General features: G+C 38.9%; 1 protein-coding gene across 1 annotated transcript; it reads left to right on the forward strand.

Moving 5' to 3' along the window:
• Positions 1–9,863: 9,863 nt before the first annotated feature.
• On the forward strand, positions 9,864–13,885 carry LOC128194406 (uncharacterized). Its single transcript, XM_052869993.1, has 6 exons — positions 9,864–10,563; positions 10,691–10,891; positions 11,144–11,673; positions 11,833–11,944; positions 12,032–12,382; positions 13,851–13,885. The coding sequence occupies exons 1-6, from the start codon at positions 9,864–9,866 to the stop codon at positions 13,883–13,885; spliced, it is 1,929 nt and encodes a 642-aa protein (XP_052725953.1).
• The last annotated feature ends 13,298 nt before the right edge of the window (positions 13,886–27,183 follow it).

Consider the following 27,183-nt stretch of genomic DNA (forward strand, 5'->3'; position numbering starts at 1 on the left):
TAGGGTAGCTAGAGAGACCTTCCTCTCTTCACTCACTTGGTGGCATTCAAATAATTGTTCCACCTTCATCTCCCAATCAAGATAAGCCTCTACATTGTCCTTCCCATGGAAGTGAGGCAACACAACATTGACTTCTTTAGGGGGTGGAGGTGCATGTGAGTTTCTCCTATGTCTTCTAGAAGTAGAAGGCTGATGAGGGTAATAATCACCCAGACTCATAGACAGCCCTCCCTCTTGAGAGTTTTCACTCTGACTTCCCCTAGACTTACTTTTCCTTATCATTCTCAACTCGTCTTGAATAACAGCATTTTGAAGCTCTCTATTGACTTTCTCTTCATTCATTTCTCTTCTTATTTCCTTGAATTCATTAACTAAAGTTTGAAGAGAAAAATGTTCTTTTTCACTATCACTAATCCTAGGAGAATGCCTTCTAGACATTATGATGGACTTAAATGTTATTCTTGAAGTAAAGACTAGAGATTTTCACTTGAAGCAATATTCCAGGTAAGGGAGGTGATTCACTAGGAATGCTTAAGTACCAAGCCTTATCCTTGCCAAATATGCTTCTTGCTACTTACTAGAGTCCTTAGATCAAAATCACTCTTAAATCCACTTAAGTCTTAAAGACAACAAAGAAAACACAAAGCAAAGAAAGAACACAACCTAACTCTAAATTCGGACCCCTAAGAGAGCTTCCTATTTGCACAAGATATATGTTATCTAGTCGAAGATTGGAAAAACCATTAAAGTGAGGTCTCCTAGGTGAGGCTTAGACTTTGGATCTAAGACACACTCACCGTCTACTCAATTTTATGTTGTGAGACTTCTTTGAGTCTAGTTACAAATGAGGGAAGAGCACTTGTGAACTCTAGCACCTCACTTGCTTGGATTTGGAACTTACAACCAAAGAAAACAATGGAAATTACAAAGAAAATTTGGTAACTTGGAAAAGGAAAGTTAGAATAGGCTAAGGAGCAATGTGTGCAGCTTTGGTTACTCTCAAAGAACTTGAATCTACTGGATTCTAAACAATTCTCTCAGCTGCAAAGTGATCACTCAAGAACACAACTCTGCAGCAACAATTCTGCTGGCTGCTGTTTCAGCACTTGCTGCCAGCACATTTTGGAAGTGCAGAATTGTCACTGTTTTTCCATCCCAAGTACCATCTTCTTGTCTTTGCTCCTCTTCATTGAACCTTCTTTGATGCTTCCAATTGTGATACACCTCCTGAGGTATAAACCACCTACCCAACAAGCCAATTAATCACTGAAAATATCACCTCAAGTGCTGTAATTTTTCACAACCAAAAGACAGCAACACCAGGAAATTTTTTCAAACAGTTGGTGTGCAGAATGTAGAAAAATTCGAAAATCAAGCAATGAAAGTGTTTTCAAACACGGTGGCACCTCAAATAGATCCTAAGAAGGGTTCTAGATCAGATTTAAACACAAGAAAAGACTTTAAATCAGAATCACACACGAATTGGTTATGTATTGAAAATTGACAAAACTGTTTGATGAAATGCCTGCATGAGTTGCACCAGATTTCTGCACCAGATTTTAACAGCAACAATACTATACACTTCACTTTCGAAACTAATGATGCAATGGTCCTAAGTGCCTTTTAAATATGTAATATCTCTTTTGAATTGTTATCTTGATATTCTAAATGGACCATGGCTTTTACTGCATCTAAATGTGATGAATCAAGCAAAGTAATACAGTGCAGAAATTGACAAAAAACCAGCAGCAGAGTCAATTTTTCAATGCAGTAAAATATACCAAATGAACAGTACTGCACCTAGTTATTTTCCAATGATTCAAACATGTTTTGATGATGAATTATGACTTGTTGGAACTAATTGGATGCATCAAAACTATATAAAACAGAAAATTACTACTGCAGTACCAAATTTCAGCTAAATTTAACAACTAGCATGGTCAAATTCTGATTCAAAAGTAATTCTGATTTGAAAACAGCAAAGAGGAGTTAGAAATGGTATTTGAAAGTTGCACAAATGCAGAAATTCAGTGTTGAGGATGGTTAGCAATGATCTAATACTAACCACACACAATTAGGCAGAATTCACTCAAGGAAAACACATGCATCTCGGCTAAATGCTTGGACACTCTTGCCATATGACAAACTATTTGGAATCAACTCATTTCATGTTCCAAATGGTTCAGACAATGGATCACTCAACTGCTGTTCAATAGAACAGTAAATGACCATAAGACCAGTGGCAATGCAGCACAAAAGAAAACAGAAACTGAAATGCTGTCAGATTTGAACAACCTGCACAGATTTGAGTTTCAATGGTAGATCTAAACACCTGAGCTCATTTCTGAAGTATTCATAGCTCTTAATTGGTGTAGTCACATTCAAACAACTCATATTTTTGGTAAAACTTGGTTGAAAACCAGATTTGATAACAAAAACAGCAAAGTAACTAACAAGACTTAAGACAAAACCAGAAATGATGTTTAAATAGTAAAATAGACTCAAACAACCAATAACAGCCGAATAAAATGAAGGAACACTCAAGCAAAGACAACTAGTATCCAATGAAAGTAAGAGTAGATCCTAGACACAGCAATGATTGATGAAAACAGTGCAGAATTTTCAGAAAACATCAAGAACAACCAGGAAATTTTTGACAGCAAAGAAATGAAAGAAATCTGGACTTATCTCACGGTTCTAACTTGAACCTAGGCTCTGATACCACTTGATGCATCAAGGAGGATGCATAGGAGCAGATCCGTGAGACTGGAGGAAGCAACCAGCTCTGCTGCAACTGAAGAATCAATGGAACAATCAAGAAAAGCTTGGTGCAGTGCTGGATCAGTTGTAGCCGAGAAGGCTCTCTGTTTTGGCTGGACTGAATGGAATGTATGCAGCGGATTGAAGTGATTATGGTGAGGTGAAATGGAAGTTTGCTTGAGGGAATGGTAGACTATCTCAGGCGGCTTCCACAATGGAAGAAGATAGCAATGGAAAAGCAAGCAAGTAGAGATGACTTTCGGATGAGAGAAAATTGCAAAGTGCAGAATTCATCTTTTATATATTTCCAAAAGTGAAATACATGCTTAGCCCAGGAGATTATATAGCTAGATCTCAAGTCCAGGCCATGCTTATGCATGTGAGGTAAGTAGATCCATAAAATACGGATCAAATGCCACCTCACCCACATGTGCAAAGTGTGATGGATTTCTAGAAGCCATATTATTCACGTGGCTTATTACATAGGCACATAAGGGGAATTAAAATAAGCTAATACTACCCCTTAGGCTACTATGCACACCCCCCCATGTGCCAAAGTCCACTTTTACCCTTCTCCATGTTTTGGCATCTTAAAAGCATCTTCTAGATCTCCAATCTTCCATCCAAAGATAGCAAAAAGGGTTTGGTCTTTGGGAGAGTACTCATCTTGTAGTTTCTTAATCATCCCTCTTGTGATAGGCCCAATGGTGCTAGGCCTTCTTGTATCAAGTGCAAAAGACTTAGTGTGGTCTATTTTGATGAGTCAATATTTTCTTGATTTCACTTAGCTTATTGTGCTAGATTTAATTAGGGAATCGTGCTTAAATGTTCGGTATTTTTCCGGTTTTGCTAATTGTTCTTAAATTGACAAAAAATTCTTATTTTAATTAATTTGAATTATTTGAGCTAATTATTTGCATTATTAATTGTAGGGAAATTGTTGGATAATATTTGGGACATTTGGAGGTGAAAAGAAATGCCACATCAATTATATTTTAAAATAAAATGAAAGAGAGGTGTGAATTTCATTTTTAGAAGTGAATGAAGAAGAGGATGGTTATTGAATGAAGGGAGCCCACGTAAATTTGGTGCGTCCAGCAAAATTGGGGTTGTGTCCAGCAACACTTGGGCTTCATGCGGAGAATGGGAAGCAGCAAGGGTGCACATCCAGCTTTCAAGTGCAGAAACACGCACACATTGTGGTGCATTCAGCAACTTGGAGAGCTTCAAACGTCCAGTGTTGGTCCAGCAAGCAGCAACATCCAAGGAGTCCACCACGCGTCCAAGAAGCAGCAGCACGAGAATGGGAGAAAAGGTGTGTTGTCCAGCACGGCCCACACTTGGAAGCAGCACATCAATGGACTCACGACCTTGGTCCAGCAGCCTCCACGTCCCACATTTGTCTAGCATCCAGGAAGAGATTTGGACATTAGCAGCAGAAGAGGGGTGCACGGTAATTTAATTTTGGCAGCAGCAACACGGCCCACACCTTCTTCCATTCAGCAGCACGCGTCCACGAGAAAAGAAGAGGAATACACGGCCCAGCAGCCACTTCACGGTCCAGCCAGCAACAACACTTGGAAACGCCCAGCAACAGCCACATCCAACAGCAGTGAAGAGGGGTGCACTTGGTCCAACAACAGTGAAGCTACGTCCAGCAATTTGCAGCACACGACCCACATTCGGAGCATCAACACTCATGTTGGTCCAACATCCAGCCTTTACGGAAGCCTTAAAAGCTCCAGCCGCAACCTAGGAGAGAGGGGGGATTAGGATTTTGGCTTAAGTATGTAGCAGATTGAGAGCAAAAATATGGAGGTGTCTCGGCCTGGATCTAAAGAACACGCGGGAGACACACGGCCTGGAACTAGCCGCCACCCTCATTTAGTTTTTTTGGCTGGAACGTTTTTTTTTATAGGTTTAGTCCTTTTCGACATCCCTATTTATGTACGAATGTCTCAGATGGGTCCTCGTTTTCTAAAGTGTATCAAAATGGTCCTTAATTTTCAAAATTGATATCAATTGAGTCCTTTCCGTTAAGTTGGCTGGACGGCGTTAAAAAAATTGATGAGTTGATGCTAAGATGACGAACGAACGCTCGTCCACCAGCGAACGAACGCTCGTCCACCAGCGTCTATTTGTGTTTGCTTTCTTGAGTGCATTGAGTGACATTGATTTACCTTAAACACTTGAGAGAAACACTGATTGTGTGCATCTGTGAGGCTCTGTTGCTTTTGATTCATCTCTTGAACTGATTGACTATTTTCCTTGTTCTGAACTGTTTGGATGATTCTTTGAGTATCTGCTTCCATGGACTCTGTGTGGGATTCTGCCTTTACCTTTTACTGTCCAGATTTTGTGAGAATTGTGCAATTGTGTTCCTGTTTTGGAGTCTTTGGTGTTTGTCTGTCAAGTCTGTGTCACCTCCCTGATGTTTGAGTAGTTCCCTGGTTTTCGTCTTGGTTTTGCCCAAGAGTGCAAAAGACTAAGTGTAGTCTATTTTGATGAGTCATTATTTCTTGAATTATATTTAGTTTATTGCACTTAAATAAACCAGGGAATTGTGTTTAATTGTCTGTTATTTCCCCGTTTTCCGAATTCTGCTTAATTTGGTCGGAAATTCGTAATTGTGCTAATTTGGGTTTTCTGAGCTGATTAAGTGCATTTCTGGTTGCAGGGAAGTTGTGGAAACATCATCTGGAGCATTGGGATATGGGGTGACACACTCAAAGGCTCAACATTTAGTCATTTAGATTCTAATTAAAGTTGTAATTTCGTTTTCTAGAAGCCCTTAATTAGAATTAGGTGTTTTGGACCCTTTTAGGGGAAATTTTGTAAAAAGACCCATTTGTAGGACATGTGCCTTTTTGGTTAGGGTTTTTAATTGATTGTGGACCCCATTTGGAAGAAAACTCTCGGCATTTTAGAGAGCCTTAGCCAACCACACAAAGGAGACTCTTACACACTTCATTTTTTTCATGTTTGGAGCTTTTCTCTCTTAGGGTTGCTTGTATGAACACTCTTATGGAGAGCTTGACTTGGGTGTCTCGTTTTTGGCCATTTCAATGAGCAAGATGCAGATATTCTTCTTCTCTTAATTTACTCTTGGTTGTCTTAGCTTATTGGTGGTGAAAAACTATTCATTTCCACTTCCATTTGCTTGTTCTTGATGCTTGGAGTTTGAGTTTTGGACCTTGTCTTTGCATTTTGATGGTGGATGTTGGGTTTGAGTAACTTTATATTTCGTTTTCCTCTCCCTTTGCTGCTGTTCCTCTTGGTTTTTATCTCATTCTATATGGTTGGATGATAAAAATGAAGTTCTATGTAGTTTTAGGTTGAAGAGAGCTTAAGATGGTGTGTGGGTGTTGTGGGTTTAACTCTTTTCTTGCATTTTTCGGTTTTGATGCTAGAGACTAGGTTGGGATCAGATCTTGGTGATGTTATGGAGGCTGGATAGAACTGGAATTGATGGTCTAAGTATTATTTTCGTTTTTGCAAAGAAACTTGAAGAAATGGTAGTGTTGAAGATGGGTTGATGAGTAGAAGTTTGGGTTTATTGTTCTTGTGTTCATTTGCAACTTTAACTTTGGTTTCTTGAAGTTGTTATCTGTATTGAAGAGTGGAAGAAAGCTTTTGGATGCATAATTCTTGAAGAAAAACTGTTTGGAGTTTGTAGGAGAGAGGAAATTGCTTCATTTAATTTTTACCACTTTTGGACCAACACAAAAGATGCTTGTTTTGACCCAAGGAATATTTCCACTTTGAGATTTGGCCTTTTCTTGTTCCAGTCGTGAATTGAAATGAGACATGGAGGTTTTTGGAGTTTGTTTTCATTTGATTTAGCTTACTTGGAACATTGGTAGGAGCACCCATGGTATCTTCCATTTGCACATTGGTCTTTGAAGCATTCTTTGGCATTTCCACTTAGTGGTTCACGTAAATTGTGTGCTTTGGTGTATAAAATCATTTCTTTGCTGCATGGAAGGAGAGAGGGGACGGTCTTGGAGAGTGTGGAAGGCACATGCTTAATTTCTTGAAAAATAGTGCACATGGGAGAAGAAGTTAACACATTTTGTGGCTTATTTAAGGTGAAATTGAAGTTTGACTTGGGTGCATGGTGACTCACGACCATTTGCTCTTTCTTTGGCCAATTGGACTTTTAAATTCATTTGTTAATTGCCATTATGACAAGTAATTTGCTAGGATTAAATTAGGCTTGTTGGTTTCTTTGGTTTTTAATTAATTTAATTAATAGGTTGAGTTTATGTGTTTGAGTTAGTGTTGCATTTAATTATTTTTAACTGTGTTTGTTAATCAGTTTGTAATAGTGTTTGATGTTTGAATGTTTTCTAAGTCTTTTAATAGTGCTAGTTTAATTACCATGCTAGCTTAAATTAGTTTGTTTGCATCGGTGTCTTTATTGAGTTCTTTAATTTTTGCAAAACCTTTTCAAAACCCCCCCTTTTTTTTGTGTTAGACTCGATTTTTGAACCGCAAAATTGGTCCTTGAGAGACGACCTAGGAGTCAATTCCTTGCTATACTGCATTGCTTATATGCAATCAAATTTATATGTGTCGCGATAGCCCACATCAAATTTTGGCACCGCTGTTGGGGACCAACGGTTCAGTTTTGAGTCTTGTGTCTGTGTTGTGTGATTTGTGTTGTGTTGTGTTTGTGATAGTGTCGTTTTACTATCTTGTGTTGATTTCTGTGGTTTGAATTTTTTTGCGCTATTGTTTCATGATTACAGGGTGTTGTGATTTAGTGCATGACTAGAGGAAATCCTGGATTCATACTACCCTTTGATCCTGAGATTGATAGGACGTTTCATAGGTTAATTAGGCATTCTAGGAATTTGTCTTTGGAGTCTGTTTTTGAGTCTGTTCCATTAGATACTGTGCATCCCACTGCTGAGTACTTTGTACATACTACATCTATTACATTTGTTGCATCTGCACTTGATTCTGATTCTGTTGTTTTTCACACTGAGAACAATATGGCACAACCCCCACCTCGTGAGAGGACCTTCAAGGAGATGGCTGCACCTGATTTCGATATTGAAAGCTTGTGCATCCAATATCCTGATGAGGACGTTCCATTTGTTCTCAAGACTGGACTGATCCATTTGTTGCCCAAGTTTCATGGTCTTGCAGGTGAGAGTCCACATAAGCATTTGAAGGAATTCCACATTGTCTGTTCCACTATGAAATCGCATGATGTTCCTGAAGAGCACATCTTCTTGAAGGCATTCCCTCATTCATTGGAAAGTGTTGCTAAGGATTGGTTGTATGGTTTGGCACCTAGATCTGTCACTAGCTAGGATGATCTGAAGAGGCTGTTCTTGGAGAAATTTTTCCCATCATCCCGGACCACAGCTATCAGAAAAGACATAACTGGGAATAGGCAGCTTGGTGGAGAGAGCTTGTATGAGTATTGGGAGAGATTCAAGACACTTTGTGCTAGCTGTCCCCACCATCAGATACCTGAACAACTCCTTATCCAGTATTTCTATGAGGGTTTGAACAACATGGATCGGGGTATGATTGATGCTGCCAGTGGTGGAGCTCTTGGAGACACCACACCTGCTGAGGCCAGGCAATTGATTGAGAAGATGGCCTCCAACTCTCAGCAGTTTAGCACCAGGAATGATGCCATTGTGGTGAGGGGCGTACATGATGTTGTTTCCCAGTCTTTATCAACTGTTGAAAGCAAGTTGGAAGGCAAGATTTACTCTCTTGCGAAGTTGGTGACATAGTTGACTACCAACCAGAGATCTGCAGCTCCATCTGCATCTATTGCACGACTATGTGCTATTTGTCCTTCTAGTGACCACTATATAGATGCATGTCCTTCTTTGCAACACCCTACTGCCTTTGATGCGCCTCAGGCTTATGCTACGAACATCTACAACAACAGGCAGCCACAACAGCAAAATCATGACTTGTCCAGCAACAAGTACAACCCAGGATGAAGGAATCACCCGAATCTTAGATGGAACAATGCGCCACAGCATCAGCAGCAGGCGCCACCTTTCCAGAATGCTGGAGCACCTAACAGATATGTGCCTCCACCTATGCAACAACACCAGAGGCAACAACAATAGCAACAGCAAGAGGCACCTGCCCAACCAGCTGCCCACCCTTCCACTTCGTTTGAACCTTCATTGGAAGAGTTAGTGAGACAAATGACTATGCAAAACCTGCAGTTTCAAAAAGATAACATGCAATTTTAGCAGGAGACTAGAGCTTCCATACAGAGTCTCACTAACCAGATGGGTCAGATGGCTACTCAGATAAACCAGGTGCAGTCTCAAAATTCTGATAAGTTACCATCCCAGATTGTGCAGAATCCAAGGAATGTGAGTTCCATAACCCTCAGATCAGGGAAGCAGATTGTTGTGCCTTCAGAGCCCGCTTCTACACCTACACCCGTGCCTGCCACTTGTCCTAGAGAGGACGACCATGACGGTCCACGTAGGGCATTTGAGGTGGGTGGATCTTCTTCTCCAACCGGTGGTTCTTCTTCAGGTGGATCTTCTCCCTTTTCCACCACCACCGCTGCCGCACCTTCTCCATTGGTTGACCGACCTATCCCTCTTCCTTTCCCTTCACGGGCACTTCCTAGCAAAAAGATGGAAGAGGTGGATAGGGAAATTCTGGAGACCTTCAAGAAGGTAGAGGTGAACATACCTCTACTCGATGCCATCAAGCAGATACCGAAGTATGCCAAATTCTGGAAGGAGCTGTGCACACACAAGAGGAAGATGAAGGGCAATGAGAAGATTAGCATGGGAAGGAATGTATCTGCGCTTATTGGTAAGTCGGTCCCGCACATTCCTGAAAAGTGCAAGGACCCAGGTATATTTTGCATTCCTTGTGTGATTGGAAACAATAAATTTGAGAATGCCATGCTTGATTTGGGTGCTTCTGTTAATGGCATGCCTTTGTCTATATATGCATCTTTGTCTCTTGGTCCTTTGCAAACCACAGGTGTGGTCATTTAGTTGGCCAATAGGAGTGTTACCCACCCAACAAGTTTCATAGAGGATGTCTTGGTTAGTGTTGGTGAATTGATTTTTCCTGCTGACTTTTATGTTTTGGAAATGGAGGAGGGATTCTCTCATGGATCCGCTCCCATTATCTTAGGCAGGCCATTCATGAAAACTGCCCGAACTAAGACTGATGTGTATGCTGGAACTTTGTCTATGGAATTTGCTGATATTGTTGTTCATTTTAATATCCTTGATGCAATGAAATTTCTAGTTGAGGACCATTCTCTGTTTAGGATCGATGCATTGGATGACATTATTGATGAATTTGTTGTTGACGACTTTCATTCTGTGCATGAGAAGAAGCATTATTTTCTATCTTCTTTGCATTCATGCATTGAATCTGGATTCGAATCAGGATTTGAGAATGATGTTGATAATGTTGTGGATTTTGATAAGGATTGTGATGTCCAGGATATTGATGCTATGCATGATATTGATGATGTTGTTGACATATCTGTGATGGACATTGATTTGGATTGTGATGAGATGAGTGTTCTGCCTTTACCTGTACACTCTTTAGAGTCAGAATGCATTAACCACGTTGCAGAAAGTACACTTGAATCTAACTTGCAGGCACCCACTCTTGAGCTGAAACATCTCCCAAATAACCTCAAGTACGTGTACTTGGAGGATGATGAGAAGAAACCGGTGATCATTTCTACCTTCCTTGATTCTGTTCAAGAGGAGAAGTTGCTTGGTGTGCTGAGGAAGCACAAGAAGGCCATTGGTCTGAGTTTGGCTGACATACCTGGTATTAGCCCAACCACATGCATGCATAGAATTCTTTTGGAAGATGGGGCAAAACCCCGTGATCATGGACGTCATCAAGAAGGAAGTGACCAAGTTTTTGCAAGCTGGGATCATCTACCTTATTTCAGATAGTCAGTGGGTGAGCCCCATCCATGTTGTGCCCAAGAAAATTGGCCTCACTGTGGTGAAGAATGAGAGGGGTGAGCTTATCCCAGCTAGAGTGCAGAACAGCTGGAGAGTCTGCATTGACTATAGGAGGCTCAACCAAGCAACCAGGAAAGATCATTTCCCCCTGCCATTCATTGAACAGATGCTGGAGCGCCTGGCAAGTAAATCTCATTATTGTTTTCTTGATGGTTTTTCTGGTTACTTTCAAATAAATATTGCGCCTGAGGATCAAGAGAAAACCACATTCACCTGCCCCTTTGGCACTTTTGCCTATAGGAGGATGCCCTTTGGTCTATGCAACGCCCCTGGTACCTTCCAACGGTGCATGCTTAACATTTTTAGCAACTTTCTTGAGAGTTACATAGAGGTGTTTATGAATGATTTTACTGGATCCTCTTTTGATGCATGTTTAGACAGTCTGGAAAAAGTTTTGAAAAGATGCATAGAAACAAACCTTGTTCTCAATTTTGAGAAATGTCACTTCATGGTTGAACAAGGTTTGGTTCTAGGGCATATGATTTCTGAAAAGGGAATAGAGGTAGACCCTGCTAAGATATCTGTGATTTCGCAGTTGCCTTACCCCTCTTGCGTGCGAGAGGTGCGATCTTTCCTTGGACATGCAGGTTTCGACAGGCGCTTCATCAAAGATTTCAGCAAGAAGGCGCTCCTATTGTCCAGACTGTTGCAGAAGGATATTGACTTTGCTTTTAATGATAGATGCAAGCAGGCGTTTGATTGCCTGAAGGAAGCTTTGACCACCACCCTTATCATTCAGGCACCAGATTGGACAGCCCCATTTGAGCTCATGTGTGATGCGTCTAATTATGCATTGGGGGCTGTCTTGACACAGAAAATTGACAAGCTGCCGAGAGTGATCTACTATGCTTCACGCACTTTGGATGCTGCCCAAGCAAATTATACCACCATTGAAAAAGAGTTGTTGGCAATTGTTTTTGCCCTTGATAAGTTTAGGTGATATTTGCTTGGATCACCTGTTATTGTGTATACTGACCATTCAGCTCTAAAGTTTCTTTTCAAAAAGGCTGAGTCAAAGCCTAGATTAATCAGGTGGATGCTACTGCTCTAGAAGTTTGACGTGCAGATTAAAGACCGGAGTGGAGCACAAAATTTGGTTGCAGACCACCTCAGCCGGATTGAGAGAGCTGGGAATGAAGTTGATGTGTTGCCCATCCAGGATGACTTTCCTGATGAGAGTTTGTTGATGATTTCTTATTCTCACCCCACTCCTTGATTTGCACACATTGTAAATTATTTGGTTGCTTCTGTTTTTCCTCCCTTAGCATCACGTGCTCAGATTGCTAAAATTAAGAGTGATGCTAAGTATTATGTTTGGGATGACCCATATATGTGGAAGTTGTGTAGTGACCAGGTTACTAGGAGATGCATTCCGGACCATGAGATTGACTCGGTCTTGCAGTTTTGTCATGCCTCCTCACCTGGTGGTCATCTGGGGATACAGAGAACAACTCATAGGGTGCTTGACTATGGTTTCTATTGGCCTTCCATCTTTAAAGATGCGGAGAGGATTTGCAGCACCTGTGAGCCTTGTCAGAGAGCAGGAGGATCAATTTCACAGAGACAAGAGATGCCTCAACAGCCTATGCTGTTCTGTGAGGTGTTTGATGTTTGGGGTATATATTTCATGGGTCCTTTTCCTGTTTCTTTTGGTTTCTCTTATATTCTCCTTGCTGTGGATTATGTTTCAAAAAGGGTGGAAGCTGATGACAAATTTATGAACACCGAAAACGGCGCCATAAACTTGTTTAACAATCGGCAAGAGTGACCGAATCGTATCAAGTAATAAAACTAGGTAAGACCAAGTATCGTTTTCCCAAAGGACTCACAACCTAGTTAGTTATCTGATTTGTTGATTATTTAAGACTTGTGAACGATTGATTGTAGGTTTAAATGCAAAAGACAATAATTAAACATGTATGGATGAATTTGATCAATGGCAAAAAGAGTAAAACAAACACGTAATGAATTATATGGATGAGTATGTTGTTGGGGTTATAAATTTCATCTTGTCCACTCTCATATATTTTAGGAATTCATCAATCTTTTCATCAATGTTAATGCCACTCTCTAAATTACCTTGTCAAGAAGGCCTATCATTAATTACGAGTTCATACAATTCCTAGCATCCCTAATAATTAATTCTGAAGTGCAGGAGCTTAAAGCCAACCCATATGCTATTGGGAGAAATTCCCCGGATCAAGATTTCCTCGTACGTTCCCATATCGACAAAATCAATAATCATAGCAAGGAAGGAGTTAAACAAAGCAAGCATTAAGTAAAGAGGAAAAACCCTAACTAACGATGAAAGAAAGCATGTATCTTAAAGTAAGATGTTAAAACATTAATTCCATATATGAGAGTTTCACAAGACTACATTGATTCCCCAACAACAATACAAGGTTTAGTTCACCATATTCATGGTGAATCTAGATGAACAATAATGAAAGAATGAAAGAGATAGAAAAACCCTAGAAAGAGAAGAGGAGAGCCGTCACCATCTCCCAATCTACCCCTAAGGGGTGAAAAGTGTGTGTTTGCTTCGTCCCAGCCAAAGATACAAACCCTGGGAACACCTAAAGCTTATATATTGTTCGTAATAATACAGAAAATTAGGCCCAAGCCCAAAATAGTGCCGCTCAACGGTAAACTACCGCTCAGCGGTAAGTGCATGAGTTGGTTTCCTCCCCTCAGCGGCCTTTTCACCCCTCAACGGAGCCAATGTGGGTTTCTGAGTGTCGCTCAGCGGTAAACTGCCGCTGAGCGGTGGTTGCGGCTTCTCCTTTTGCACTTTTTGATGTCTTTTCTGATTCCATTTCTATCCTTCTTCACTTCTTTCACCAAATTCACCTTAAAACCTGCATAAAACACTGAAATCAAGCATAAACTTGTCCAGCTCTCTTATTTCCAAAAATATAACCAAAAGCATGATTTCAAGCTAGTTTCTAAGTGTTAAAGGTTGGTTTTAGTATCAAATTTAAGCATGAAAATAACAGTTTTTCAATTGTTATCAGAAGCTAGAGCCACTAGGACTAATGATGCTCTGGTTGTTGTAGATTTTGTTAGATCTCACCTCTTTTGCAGGTTTGAAGGTGCCTAGAGCAATTGTTAGTGATTAGGGAACCCATTTTTGCAATAGATCCATGCAAGCTTTGCTCAAGAAATATGGGGTGACGCATAGAGTTTCTACACCTTACCACCCCCAAACAAATGGGCAGGCTAAGATCTCCAATAGGGAGATTAAGATGATTTTGGAGAAGATTGTCCAGCCCAACAAGAAAGATTGGAGTAATAGGTTGGACGATGCTCTTTGGGCCCACAAGACTGCCTACAAAGCACCCATTGGGATGTCTCCCTATCGGGTTGTCTTTGCAAAGGCATGTCATTTACGAGTTGAGATTGAGCATCGGGCATATTGGGCTGTGAAGACTTGCAACTTCTCCAATAACCAAGCTGGAGAGGAAAGGAAGTTGCAACTGAATGAATTGGATGAGATCCGATTGGAGGCCTATGAGAACTCGAAGTTCTACAAGGAAAGGACCAAGAGGTCCCATGATAGCTCCATTGTTAGAAAGGACTTCGAGGTTGGCCAACAGGTTTTGTTGTATAACTCTAGACTCGGCCTCATGGGTGGTAAGTTGAGATCAAAGTGGACTAGACCTTTTGTTGTGACTTATGTTTATCCTTATGGTGCACTAGAGATCCAAGGTCCACCTGCAGCTAAAAGCTTCAAGGTGAACGGGCATAGACTGAAGTCTTTCCTCAGCAATCCTTCTTTGTTAGATGCAGTGGTGGAGGAGACGTCTTTCGTCCACCCCACCTACCCTCCCATCTGACTCAGGGAGTTTCTTTTCTCCTTCCCTCCTCACTTTTATTGCACTTTGTCGATATCTGATGACTGTTCTGATTGTTTGATCTGCTGATTGTGACATTGTGTCGTTTAAGTGTGGTCTATTAGGGGAGGTTGTTTCTTTGTTCATGTTTCGGTTTTTATGTAGTTTGTTGTGTCTTGTGTACAGTTTTGCATGCTTTTCGTGAATTCTGGATTGTGACTAGGTTGTCAGTTTTCCTTCACTTCATTGATACTCTGATTTGTTGGATTCCTTGCTTTTCTTTGCTTAGAAGATGATCATGATGTTTGAGAGTTGAATTGATGGTGACCATATTACCTGTGTGAGATTTTAGCCATTTGATGATCTTTCTTGTGTGTGAGATGTCTCTTGATTGCTTGCACATATGTCTTGGCTTGACTTTTTTTGATGATTCTTGATTGATACGCATGTTTGAAAGTGATAAAGGCATTTTGTTGTTGAGCCTCTAGAGCCAGATGAGCCTACCCTATTTTGATCCATTGACAACCCTTTTGAGCCTATGCTTTTCCCCATTTCTTTGTTTTGAAGCTCATACACCAGCCCTAAGTGAAAAACCATTATTACCTTAGCCTTAGGGAATTTTGGAGCTTTGGAATTGTTTTGGGAATAAGTGTGGTCTCTTGGGAGTTTCAGAGGAATTGGCTAGTGAGTCCTCTTCTTATCGTGTTTTTGTAAATATGTGGTTTATCTTGTCTCTTGAAATTGTATGCTGAATAGAGTAAAGAAAAGAGACAGGATGGAAAAAAAAAGAAAGCAGAAAAACAGTAAAAAATGAAAAAAAAATTGTGAATAATGGATTCAAGAAGAGGATGAAATTAGAGGTTGTGGGTGTGTTTGAATGTGTTTACACTTGTTCCCCATTGCTCCTCTGTTCCTTATGTTTTGTAGCTTCTTATCCAGATATATCCTCCCTTGTCCTTGGCCCCATTACAACCATGAAAAGACCTTTTGATTTGAACATGCGTATGTGCTTGAGTGTTGATATTAGAGGCTTGCCAAGTCTATTTGTGTTTGCTTTCTTGAGTGCATTGAGTGACATTGATTTACCTTAAACACTTGAGAGAAACACTGATTGTGTGCATCTGTGAGGCTCTGTTGCTTTTGATTCATCTCTTGAATTGATTGACTGTTTTCCTTGTACTGAACTGTTTGGATGATTCTTTGAGTATCTGCTTTCATTGACTTTGTGTGGGATTCTGCCTATACCTTTTACTGTCTAGATTTTGTGAGAATTGTGCAATTTTGTTCCTATTTTGGAGTCTTTGTTGTATGTCTGTCAAGTCTGTGTCACCTCCCTGATGTTTGAGTAGTTCCCTGGTTTTCGTCTTGGTTTTGCCCAAGAGTGCAAAAGACTAAGTGTGGTCTATTTTGATGAGTCGTTATTTCTTGAATTATATTTAGTTTATTGCACTTAAATAAACCAGGGAATTGTGTTTAATTGTCTGTTATTTCCCCCTTTTCCGAATTCTGCTTAATTTGGTCGGATATTCGTAATTGTGCTAATTTGGGTTTTCTGAGCTGATTAAGTGCATTTCTGGTTGCAGGGAAGTTGTGGAAATATCATCTGGAGCATTGGGATATGGGGTGACACACTCAAAGGCTCAACATTTAGTCATTTAGATTCTAATTAAAGTTGTAATTTCGTTTTCTAGAAGCCCTTAATTAGAATTAGGTGTTTTGGACCCTTTTAGGGGAAATTTTGTAAAAAGACCCATTTGTAGGACATGTGCCTTTTTGGTTAGGGTTATTAATTGATTGTGGACCCCATTTGGAAGAAAACTCTCGGCATTTTAGAGAGCCTTAGCCAACCACACAAAGGACTCTCTTAGGGTTTCTTGTATAAACACTCTTATGGAGAGCTTGACTTGGGTGTCTCGTTTTTGGCCATTTCAATGAGCAAGATGCAGATTTTCTTCTTCTCTTAATTTACTCTTGGTTGTCTTAGCAAATTGGTGGTGAAAAACTATTCATTTCCACTTCCATTTGCTTATTCTTGATGCTTGGGGTTTGAGTTTTGGAGCTTGTCTTTGCATTTCGATGGTGGATGTTGGGTTTGCGTAACTTTATATTTCGTTTTCCTCTCCCTTTGCTGTTGTTCCTCTCCGTTTTTATCTCATTCTATATGGTTGGCTGATAAAAATGAAGTTCTATGTAGTTTTAGATTGAAGAGAGCTTACGATGATGTGTGGGTGTTGTGGGTTTAACTCTTTTCTTGCATTTTTCGGTTTTGATGCTTGAGACTAGGTTGGGATCAGATCTTGGTGATGTTATGGAGGCTGGACAGAACTGGAATTGATGGTCTAAGTATTATTTTCGTTTTTGCAAAGAAACTTGAAGAAATGGTAGTGTTGAAGATGGGTTGATGAGTAGAAGTTTGGGTTTATTGTTCTTGTGTTCATTTGCAACTTTAACTTTGGTTTCTTGAAGTTGTTCTCTGTATTGAAGAGCGGAAGAAAGCTTTTGGATGCATAATTCTTGAAGAAAAACCGTTTGGAGTTTGTAGGAGAGAGGAAATTGCTTCATTTAATTTTTACCACTTTTGGACCAACACAAAAGATGCTTGTTTTGACCCAAGGAATGTTTCCACTTTGAGATTTGGCCTTTTCTTGTTCCTGCCGTGAATTGCAATGAGACATGGAGGTTTTTGGAGTTTGTTTTCATTTGATTTAGCTTACTTGGCACATTGGTAGGAGCACCCATGGTATCTTCCATTTGCACATTGGTCTTTGAAGCATTCTTTGGCATTTCCACTTAGTGGTTCACGTAAATTGTGTGCTTTGGTGTATAAAATCATTTCTTTGCTGCATGGAAGGAGAGAGGGGACGGTCTTGGAGAGTGTGGAAGGCACATGCTTAATTTCTTGAAAAATGGTGCACATGGGAGAAGAAGTGATAGACGGGGCCCAAGCCCAATTAGTTTAGTGTAGTATTTCTTTTACTTTTATTAAAACATGTGTAAAAGGTGTTAGGCATGTGTTAGATAGGAGGGACTTTTAGTCCTATATATAGCCATGTCACCACCTCTTGTAAGATACTTTTGAGAATAATGAATTAAACTTTCTGTAGAGAGAACTCCAGAATTTAGTTCCCTTGAAAGTCAAGGCTAGAGAATCCCAAAGGATTTCCTCTAGCCACCTTCCATTCACATCATCCATTCTATCATTTTCCAAATCAGATTTTCATTCCCATCCATCACGCTCGCCCAATCCTTTACTTCTGCGTGGCTTGCGTCATCTGTCACGCTTACATTTCTGCCACGTGAGCCTGTCCCTGGAAGCTCCAACGCTAGCTCATCATTTTTCTCTCTCAATCATTCGAGAGAACAAATCATCATTCTCGCGTTCGTCTTTCTTCCAGCGCTTCTCCTCCAGCAACCGTTTTCCTCACAGATCCACCCTCACAGATCATCACGTAAGTCATCTCCATCGATCCATATCTCAGATTTGCCTTATCCTTGCCTTTTGATACCTTCGCACCGATTGAACCTTTGTTTGGTGCCCTATCATTTCTTCCACCATCGTTCTTCGCTCATTCACCGATTCAAATCATGATTTCTTTCCATTTCATCGATTTAATCGTTGCATACTTCTTCTCCACCGATTAAATCCTTCCTTACCTTCAACCCTAGAGTTTTCTCCGATTAAACCTCAACCTAGGGTTCTTCGTTCTTCTGCTTCTTTCTGCTGCGCATTGATGTCAAGGATGCCTCGAGGAGTCCAAATCTCTCAAGTTTCGTCTTCTCCTCGGAGCGTCATCTATCAAGTGGTATTCAGAGCCTAGGTTAGGCGCGTCCGCTTGAGCTAAGTATCTCGTTTCTCTCTGATCTGAGTTACTCTTCGTTGATTCTCAAATTTTCTGTCTCGATCTGTTCTCTGTTCTTGAGATTCAATCTGTGCGTTTGGTTTTTTTTTTCAAATTTTCCGTGTTGTTGATTGTCATTCGTGCAATGTCTTGAGTTTTTTTTAATTTGTCTTGTTTATTGTTTGGTTTCTGTACATCGATTGTTGATTACAATAGGTTCTGGTTGAGTCAATTTGTGTGTGTCAGCTTTTCTTTGAGTCTTTTCCTCATTTTAATCGGTCCATTTGTTCATTTGAGTCATTTTCATTGATGAATCATATTCTGTCATGTTTACAGTTATGTTTAATTGCTTAAAATGTCATAAATTCTGTGTTGAAAGCTGTATTTGATTTTTTCTGAGATTCTGGATTATATGATCAGTGGCTGTACACCATATGAGCTATGATACAGTCATTCTGAGCTCGGGTGCATGCAAAAGTGACCTTAATCTCAGATTTAATTGTTGTTGATGTGTATTCTAATTTGCGTTTATTGTCATGGCCAATACATATTATTTCAATGGTAAAAGGCTTGAATGAGTTCGTATCAGGTGCACACCACTTAAGCCATGAATTGCTGAAGCAAATAGCTTGGTGGCATCTTGTGAAAACTCCAATAGTATCAAAGTTGCAGTTGACCGATCTGCATTGTCTTGTTTGAGTCTAGTTTTTTTTGTTTTAAAATCTGTTCTAGCATATAGATCTTGCTGGAAATCTTGCATTAACTTCCTCGTGTCGTGTTCAAGCTTCAGATTGCTATTTTAAAGTCATTTTCATCAATAATTTGTCAATTGACTCAATGAAACTTAAAACTGGTGGTGTGGTTGACCTGTTTGACTGCATAATTGGCTATTGCAAGTTCAATTTTCGAATTACTATGTTCTGCATCCAATTTTAATGCAAAACCAGTTTGTTTTGAAGTTTTAAACATGTTGAGATAGTTAATTCGTGTTATATCAGCCTTTGTGCGTTTTTCAACTTTGAAACCACCATTTTAAGTCAATTTTTTTTATGAAGCAAGTATAGTGCAGTACTGAAATTTTGATTTGTGCCTTTATGATTCAGTTGGATTGTAGTAAGAGCTAGGGTCTGTTGAATGAAATCAAAACAGGTGAAAAAGAATATCTATACAAGTTTAAAAAGCATTCAGACCTTGTACAATCCAAATAAGTGAAGCTCCAAAACCAGAAACTGAAAACATTATCACTTATGAACTAATTTTGTTGGGGCATTTTATCAAACGCTTTTATAAAAATTCAGTACTAGAGTCATTTAACTGTTTCTGCCCTAACTTGCTTCTTTTTATTGCTTTCTTAATCCCTTCTAGAGCAATTCTTAGGTTCATTTTTTAGTGCTTTCCTTTTTGATAGCTTTGTTTCTTGCTTGTCTTTGTTGGTTATCTAGTTTTGTCTGCAATGCAGGTGAACTCTATTCTGCCAATCTTTAATTGAAGCTTTTAATTGCTTATTTCATCTGGTCTAGAGTTTCCTTGGTTAGAGTCTGCTCTACTGTTTGAGTGGTTGTCCTGTTTTTCCATCACTTTGCCTTAGCCTAACCATTTTCCTGATTTGAGAAATCTGATTCCATTCTGGTTTTTGGGATTTGAAAGAAGGTAAGTGTGAATGGTAGCATATTAGGTGGTGGTGATCCATAGGATTCTCTGGCTTAGACTGAAAATTTCATTTGAGTGCCTTAAACTGTTTTAAAGAGAACTCTGGGTGCTGTGAGCTTAGAAAAGAAATTGGAGTAATTAGATTGGAGCAGCTGTGATTTGTTGCAACTGCAACTGCAATCAGTGTTGTTTTAATTGATTATTGATTTCTTGAAGATGCTATTTGTGCTTGTGAATCTTTAAACTGTCATTGCATTCATTTTAGTTCCAACATTGCTTGCTGAATTCATTGTTGTAATCACTGTTTTGAAAATGAATTGTTGATTTCATGGTTTAATTGGGCATGTTGAATGTTGATTCTGATTTGATAAGACCTATGGGAACTTGGTAGATGCATAGGATTTGCAAATAATGTGCTGATTGTTTTATGAGCATTTCTGGAAGTGCAACAACACTGTTTTAAAACTGCCAATTTCTGATTTGCCTCACATTACTCTTTGCCCATTTATTTGATTAGCATGGTCCAATTTCTGAATTAGTTAGGACATTGTTCTTGACTAGTTTGGTCCATTGTTGCTGCCTAGTGTAATTCACTGATTTTTCTGAAAAGGCTGTTCTTGTCATAATCAGTTGTTCATCAATTTGTTTTCAATTGCCAATGCATTCTCTAGTTTTAAGAAGTGATGAAAGCACCTAAATTCCAGTTTTAACCTGGTGATTGAATTAAATTAGGTGGTTAGTTCTGCATTGAATTACATCCAATTTGAATTTAATTCACTGTCCATTTGCACTTGCTGGATTCTGTTGCTGGATTTTGTTGAGATTTATGTGTGCAGAGGTGATGTGAATGAATCATTAGTTGAGCAGCATATTACTGAAGAAACAGTAGCAGAAACACCTCAGTGTGGAGTTTGGAACAGGCTAGAAACAACCATTCAAACAGGGAAGTTGTCTAACTTACCCTTTGTTGTGAATTGATATTATGTTTTAGCTTGTAAGTGATGTAAGTGATAATATTGAATGAATATCCTGCTGATTTTGGTTGAAAATTAACTATGCAGAATATTTGGAACCGTTTGAGAGCAAATAGGAATGATATTTGAGAGTTTAGTTTGAGCAGATGTTTATTGAGAAAACAGCAACCTAAGCACTTCCTGTGGAAGTTTTGAACTGAAGGGTTTTCTCTGTGCAATACATAGTACTGGACAGTCAATAGGAACCTTTCTCTGCATCAAGTGTACAAGCCCAAGAAAGGGAATACTCATTTAATTGTAAATTCCCTCTTCCATTATATTTAGTTAGCAGTTCTCTGATCCAGCTTTGTACATTTGTGATTGTAGAGTTGAACCCAAGAGCTAGGAGACCCCAAAGTTACCCAGAAGCAATAAGTCTATGTGCGTATAAAGGCTTTGAAGAAAAACATGCAGCAATGGACTCTTTGGACTAGACCGTGCAGTTGTTTGAATCTTTTGTAGTTATTTTCTTCATTTTTATGTGTAATAGGTTTTTGTGTTAGCTTTCTTTTAATTTCATTGTAAAAGGCTATTCAAAGTCCAAGTGTCTTGGAAGAGTCCTTGGTGCTCTTTCAACTCTTGGCAAAACTTTTCTTGTTTGTGTTTAATTTTTGTATCTTACGTTTAGGGGTGATTTAGGCTAAAAGGGATTAAACTCTAAGCCTTGTCACATTAGAGTCCGAAGAGTCTCGTCTTTTAGTGTTTAATTGTTGTGATTGTTTGTGAGTTGTGTCCTTTGATTTTAAAAGTGATTTTAGTTAAAGGGTAACTAGTAGTAACCTAAGACATTTCTGGCAAGGCAAGACTTGGTACTTAAGCAGTCTTCATGACTCACCTCTCTTACCTGGGACTTGTCTAAGTGTGAATCTTGTATATCTTTTACACTAGAAAAACTTTTAGAAACAAAGATGTCTTGTTATTCATATAGGTCTTCTAGGAATTTTAATTTTGATAAGCAACTTAGTTACAAAGGCATCAAAAGAGAACATGATAAAGCTAGAAGGAAGTCTTGTTCATTTTATGAATTTGATAGGATTGAAGATGATTTGTATAAACAAGCTAGTGAAAGAATTCCATTCTTTGGTGATGATATTGGTGCATTAACATACCTAGCTTGGGAAAAGGAAATTGATGACATGCATTCATTCATGGTGAGCAAAAGTAAATCTGAATCCTTCTATTCTAGAGATAATGAATCTTATATTCTTAGTCTTTACACTTCTAGTTTTAAAAAGCATGCAAGAGAGTGGTGGGATGATAGGCAATATCATGTTAAGATAAATAGAAAATATCCCATTCATGATTGGAATGAATTGAAAGCTTATATGAGAAGAAAGTTTGTGCCTCGAGAAATTGAAAGAAACTTAGAACTTATGAGAGAGCTTATTAGAAAAGGTGAGTCATTCATTCAAAATATAAGTGGGTTCTCTCGTAGGGAAAGTGAGTTTCTAGAAAAACTTAAGAGGCTATGGGAAGAGACAAGCAAATATAGAATTGAGAGATTAAAAAGAGAAAAACAAAAGCAAGAAGTAAAAGAGAAAAGAGAAAAAGAAAGAAGAGAAGAGGAAGAACGAAATAGAAGAGAAGAGGAAGAAAAAGAGAGAAGAGAGAGAAGAGAAGAAGAGAAAAGAAGAGAGCAAGAGAGAAGAGAAGAAGAAGAAAACAAGAGAAGAAAAGAGGAAGAAAGAGAGAGAAGAGACGAGGAAGAAAGAGAAAGAAGAGAAGAAGAGAAAAGAAGAGAGAAAGAGAGAAAAGAAGCACAAAGAAGAGAAAAGGAAGAAGTTGAAAGAATAGAAATGGAAGAAAAGAAAAAGCAACTAAGGGTCACATCTCCTCCTACCCTAGAAGCTAGACTCTTAAGGGGAGGTTTTCTATCCTCTCACTTTTCTCCATTTATATTTGAATTTTCCAAATTTCACTTTTTTTTCAAAGACTTTGCCACTCCATCTTTAAAAATGTTATCACTTTCAACACATGCAAAGTCACAACTTAGGTTATGGTTACCTTTATGGTTACCAATAACTCAAGATACACATAAAATTGCAAATGAAGAAAGGTTTCCTTGTTATATTAACATTAAAAATTTCAAAATTAGGAAACCTTCTTCTACACATAGTCTTTTATATATATTATTGGGTCAAAGAAAACTAATTAGAGATATGTTTGATGTTTATTGCAGATGGATATTTGACCCAGGAGGAACCCTTGTGAAGCCAACAAAAATAAGTCTTCAGAAGCACCATCAGATTTGAGGACAAATCCTTTCCAAGGGGGAGGGGGTGATAGACGGGGCCCAAGCCCAATTAGTTTAGTGTAGTATTTCTTTTACTTTTATTAAAACATGTGTAAAAGGTGTTAGGCATGTGTTAGATAGGAGGGACTTTTAGTCCTATATATAGCCATGTCACCACCTCTTGTAAGATACTTTTGAGAATAATGAATTAAACTTTCTGTAGAGAGAACTCCAGAATTTAGTTCCCTTGAAAGTCAAGGCTAGAGAATCCCAAAGGATTTCCTCTAGCCACCTTCCATTCACATCATCCATTCTATCATTTTCCAAATCAGATTTTCATTCCCGTCCATCACGCTCGCCCAATCCTTTACTTCTGCATGGCTTGCGTCATCCGTCACGCTTACATTTCTGCCACGTGAGCCTATCCCTGGAAGCTCCAATGCTAGCTCATCATTTTTCTCTCTCAATCATTCGAGAGAACAAATCATCATTCTCGCGTTCGTCTTTCTTCCAGCGCTTCTCCTCCAGCAACCGTTTTCCTCACAGATCCACCCTCACAGATCATCACGTAAGTCATCTCCATCGATCCATATCTCAGATTTGCCTTATCCTTGCCTTTTGATACCTTCGCACCGATTGAACCTTTGTTTGGTGCCCTATCATTTCTTCCACCATCGTTCTTCGCTCATTCACCGATTCAAATCATGATTTCTTTCCATTTCATCGATTTAATCGTTGCATACTTCTTCTCCACCGATTAAATCCTTCCTTACCTTCAACCCTAGAGTTTTCTCCGATTAAACCTCAACCTAGGGTTCTTCGTTCTTCTGCTTCTTTCCGCTGCGCATTGATGTCAAGGATGCCTCGAGGAGTCCAAATCTCTCAAGTTTCGTCTTCTCCTCGGAGCGTCATCTATCAAGAAGTCAACACATTTTGTGGCTTATTTAAGGTGAAATTGAAGTTTGACTTGGGTGCATGGTGACTCACGGCCATGTGCTCTTTCTTTGGCCAATTGGACTTTTAAATTCATTTGTTAATTGCCATTATGACAAGTAATTTGCTAGGATTAAATTAGGCTTGTTGGTTTCTTATGTTTTTAATTAATTTAATTAATAGGTTGAGTTTATGTGTTTGAGTTAGTGTTGCATTTAATTATTTTTAACTGTGTTTGTTAATTAGTTTGTAACAGTGTTTGATGTTTGAATGCTTTCTAAGGCTTTTAATAGTGCTAGTTTAATTACCATGCTAGCTTAAATTAGTTTGTTTGCATCTGTGTCTTTATTGAGTTCTTTAATTTTTGCAAAACCTTTTCAAAACCCCCCCTTTCTTGTGTTAGACTAGATTTTCGAACCGCAAAATTGGTCCTTGAGAGACGACCTAGGAGTCAATTCCTAGCTATACTGCATTCCTTATATGCAATCAAATTTGTATGGGTCGCGACAGCCCACATCAAAGACATCCATGGGATTATCACCTTTTCAATTAGTTTATGGAAAAGCATGCCATTTGCCAGTAGAGTTGGAGCATAAAGCTTTGTGGGCTTTAAAATTCTTGAATTTTGATCCTTATGAAACTCAGAGCACATGCAGAAGGCAGATTCTGGAGCTTGAAGAAATGCAGTTACATGCATATGATTCATCCAAGGCTTATAAAGATAAGATTAAGTTTTATCATGACAAGAAGCTGGTGAATAAAGTCTTTAATCCAGGGTAGCAGGTGATATTATTCAACTCAAGATTGAAGCTATTTCCTGGGAAGTTGAAGACAAAATGGTCAGGACCATTCGTAGTAAAAGGAGTGCATCCACATGGAGCAATTGAACTACTTGATCCAGCTGCTGATGATCCACAGAAAAGTTGGGTGGTGAATGGTCAACGTCTCAACCCATATCTAGGAGGAGAAGTGCAACGCTTGTCCACAATGATGCAGTTGGTTGATCCTTGAGATTTTGGGTTAGGCTCGTGACATTAAACAAGCGCTTACTAGGCGGCAACCCAGTGTTCTGAACTTATTTGTTTTTGTTTTTAGAATAAGGTTTGATGTACTCAATGTGAACTTGGTCTTCTATGATGGTTTGCTTATAATTGTTGTTTGATAAGTAATGCTTAATGATGCTTTGATGATGATGATGATGAATGTTAAGATGTGCACATTATATGCTTATACAGGTGGTTCACAAGTTGTGAACAAATGCAAGATGTTGTGATTATGATTATGATGCTAAGCAGGATGTGTACATGTGGATTGTGAATGAGCTTATATGGGAGGTTTTGAGCTCCAGATTTTTGTGATTGAATGTTATTACTTTGAAGGCATGAATGATTTTGCCTAGGTTTTCTATGATTGAATCACTTGCTTTTTTACATCATATGATCAAGGTCATTTGTTGGTAATCCTGTTGTTAGCCAAATGCATGATTTTAGCCCACAAAAGAGAGCACTATGTGTTCTATCATTTGAACCCTTAGCCTTGAACATAATTTGAAAACCATTTGTGAAAAGCTTTACCTTGAGTTAAGTAGAAAATATTTTGTGGTATTGATAAATGTTCAAGTTTGGGGTTGTTGGGAAAGTTATGAAAGGGAAATTGAAAGCATTGAGCTAAGAGCTAAAAAATTTAAGTATGTGAAAAGAAAAAGAAAAAGAGAAAGAAAAGAGAAGAAAAAGCAAAGCTCAATGCAAAGAAAAGTTGGGAATAAGTAAGAATGATTGTGTTTATATGATTCTCTTAACTCAAGGGTTTTGTGATCTAGAAAAACCAATTTTCTTGTTAGCCCAGCCACATTATAAGCCATTGAAAAGTTCTTGTGATGATGCATGCTTGTGAATGTATTTGATTATGGTTAAATGAAAGGAAATATCAATTCTTGTGACATTGTGATAGGAGAGTGAATGAGTGATTACCTCTTATACACTTGTGTGTTTGAGTGAAACACTTTATCTAGTGAGGAAAAATTCCATGAGCACATGAACATCCATGCTTAGTGATTGATCATTCATGAAAAGTAGCATTTGTTGGATATTAGGTGATTGTGTGAACACTAAAGCATGCGCATGTCTTGATTGAATTCTTTGTCATGAGCTTAATTGAGTATTTACTTATCTTGAAAAGAAGGTTTTTGAATGGAGTAAACCATTGTATTGATGTGTAGAAGATTGAGTTACATCTTGTTTGCTTGACGACAAGCAAAGTTCTAAGTTTGGGGTTGTGATAACAGTTGAAAAACTGTTATTTTTATGCTTAGAATTGATACTAAAAGCAACCTTTAACACTTAGAAACTAGCTTGAAATCATGTTTTTGTTCATGTTTTTAGAAATAAGAGAGTTGGACAGGTTTATGCTTGATTTCAGTGTTTTATGCAAGTTTTAAGGTGAATTTGATGAAAAAAGTGAAGAAGGATAGAGATGGAATCAGAAAAGAACTCAAAAAGTGCAAAAGAAGAGAAGCCGTAAGTACCGCTCAGCGCCAGTTTACCGCTGAGCGGCACTCAAGAACACACGTTTTCTTCGCTGAGGGGTTTAAGTGCAGCTGAGGGGAGATTTGACTTTGCGTTGGTACCGCTGAGCGGCAGTTTACCGCTGAGCAGTGGGATTTTGGGCTTAGGCCAACTTTTCTGTAATATTGCGAATAGTATGTAAGCTTTAGGACTTTCTAGCGTTTGTATCTTTGGCTGGAGAAGACGCAAAACACACTTTTCACCCCTTGGGATAGAATTGGAGATGGTGACGACTCTCCTCTTCTCTTTCTAGGGTTTTTCTATCTTTCACTCTTTAATTGTATTTCATCTAGTTTCACCATGAATATGGTGAACTAAACTCTTCTTGTTGTTGGGGAATCAATGTAATCTT

This window comes from Vigna angularis, chromosome 10 (assembly GCF_016808095.1).
Source record: "Vigna angularis cultivar LongXiaoDou No.4 chromosome 10, ASM1680809v1, whole genome shotgun sequence".
NCBI classification, from domain to species: Eukaryota; Viridiplantae; Streptophyta; class Magnoliopsida; order Fabales; family Fabaceae; genus Vigna; species Vigna angularis.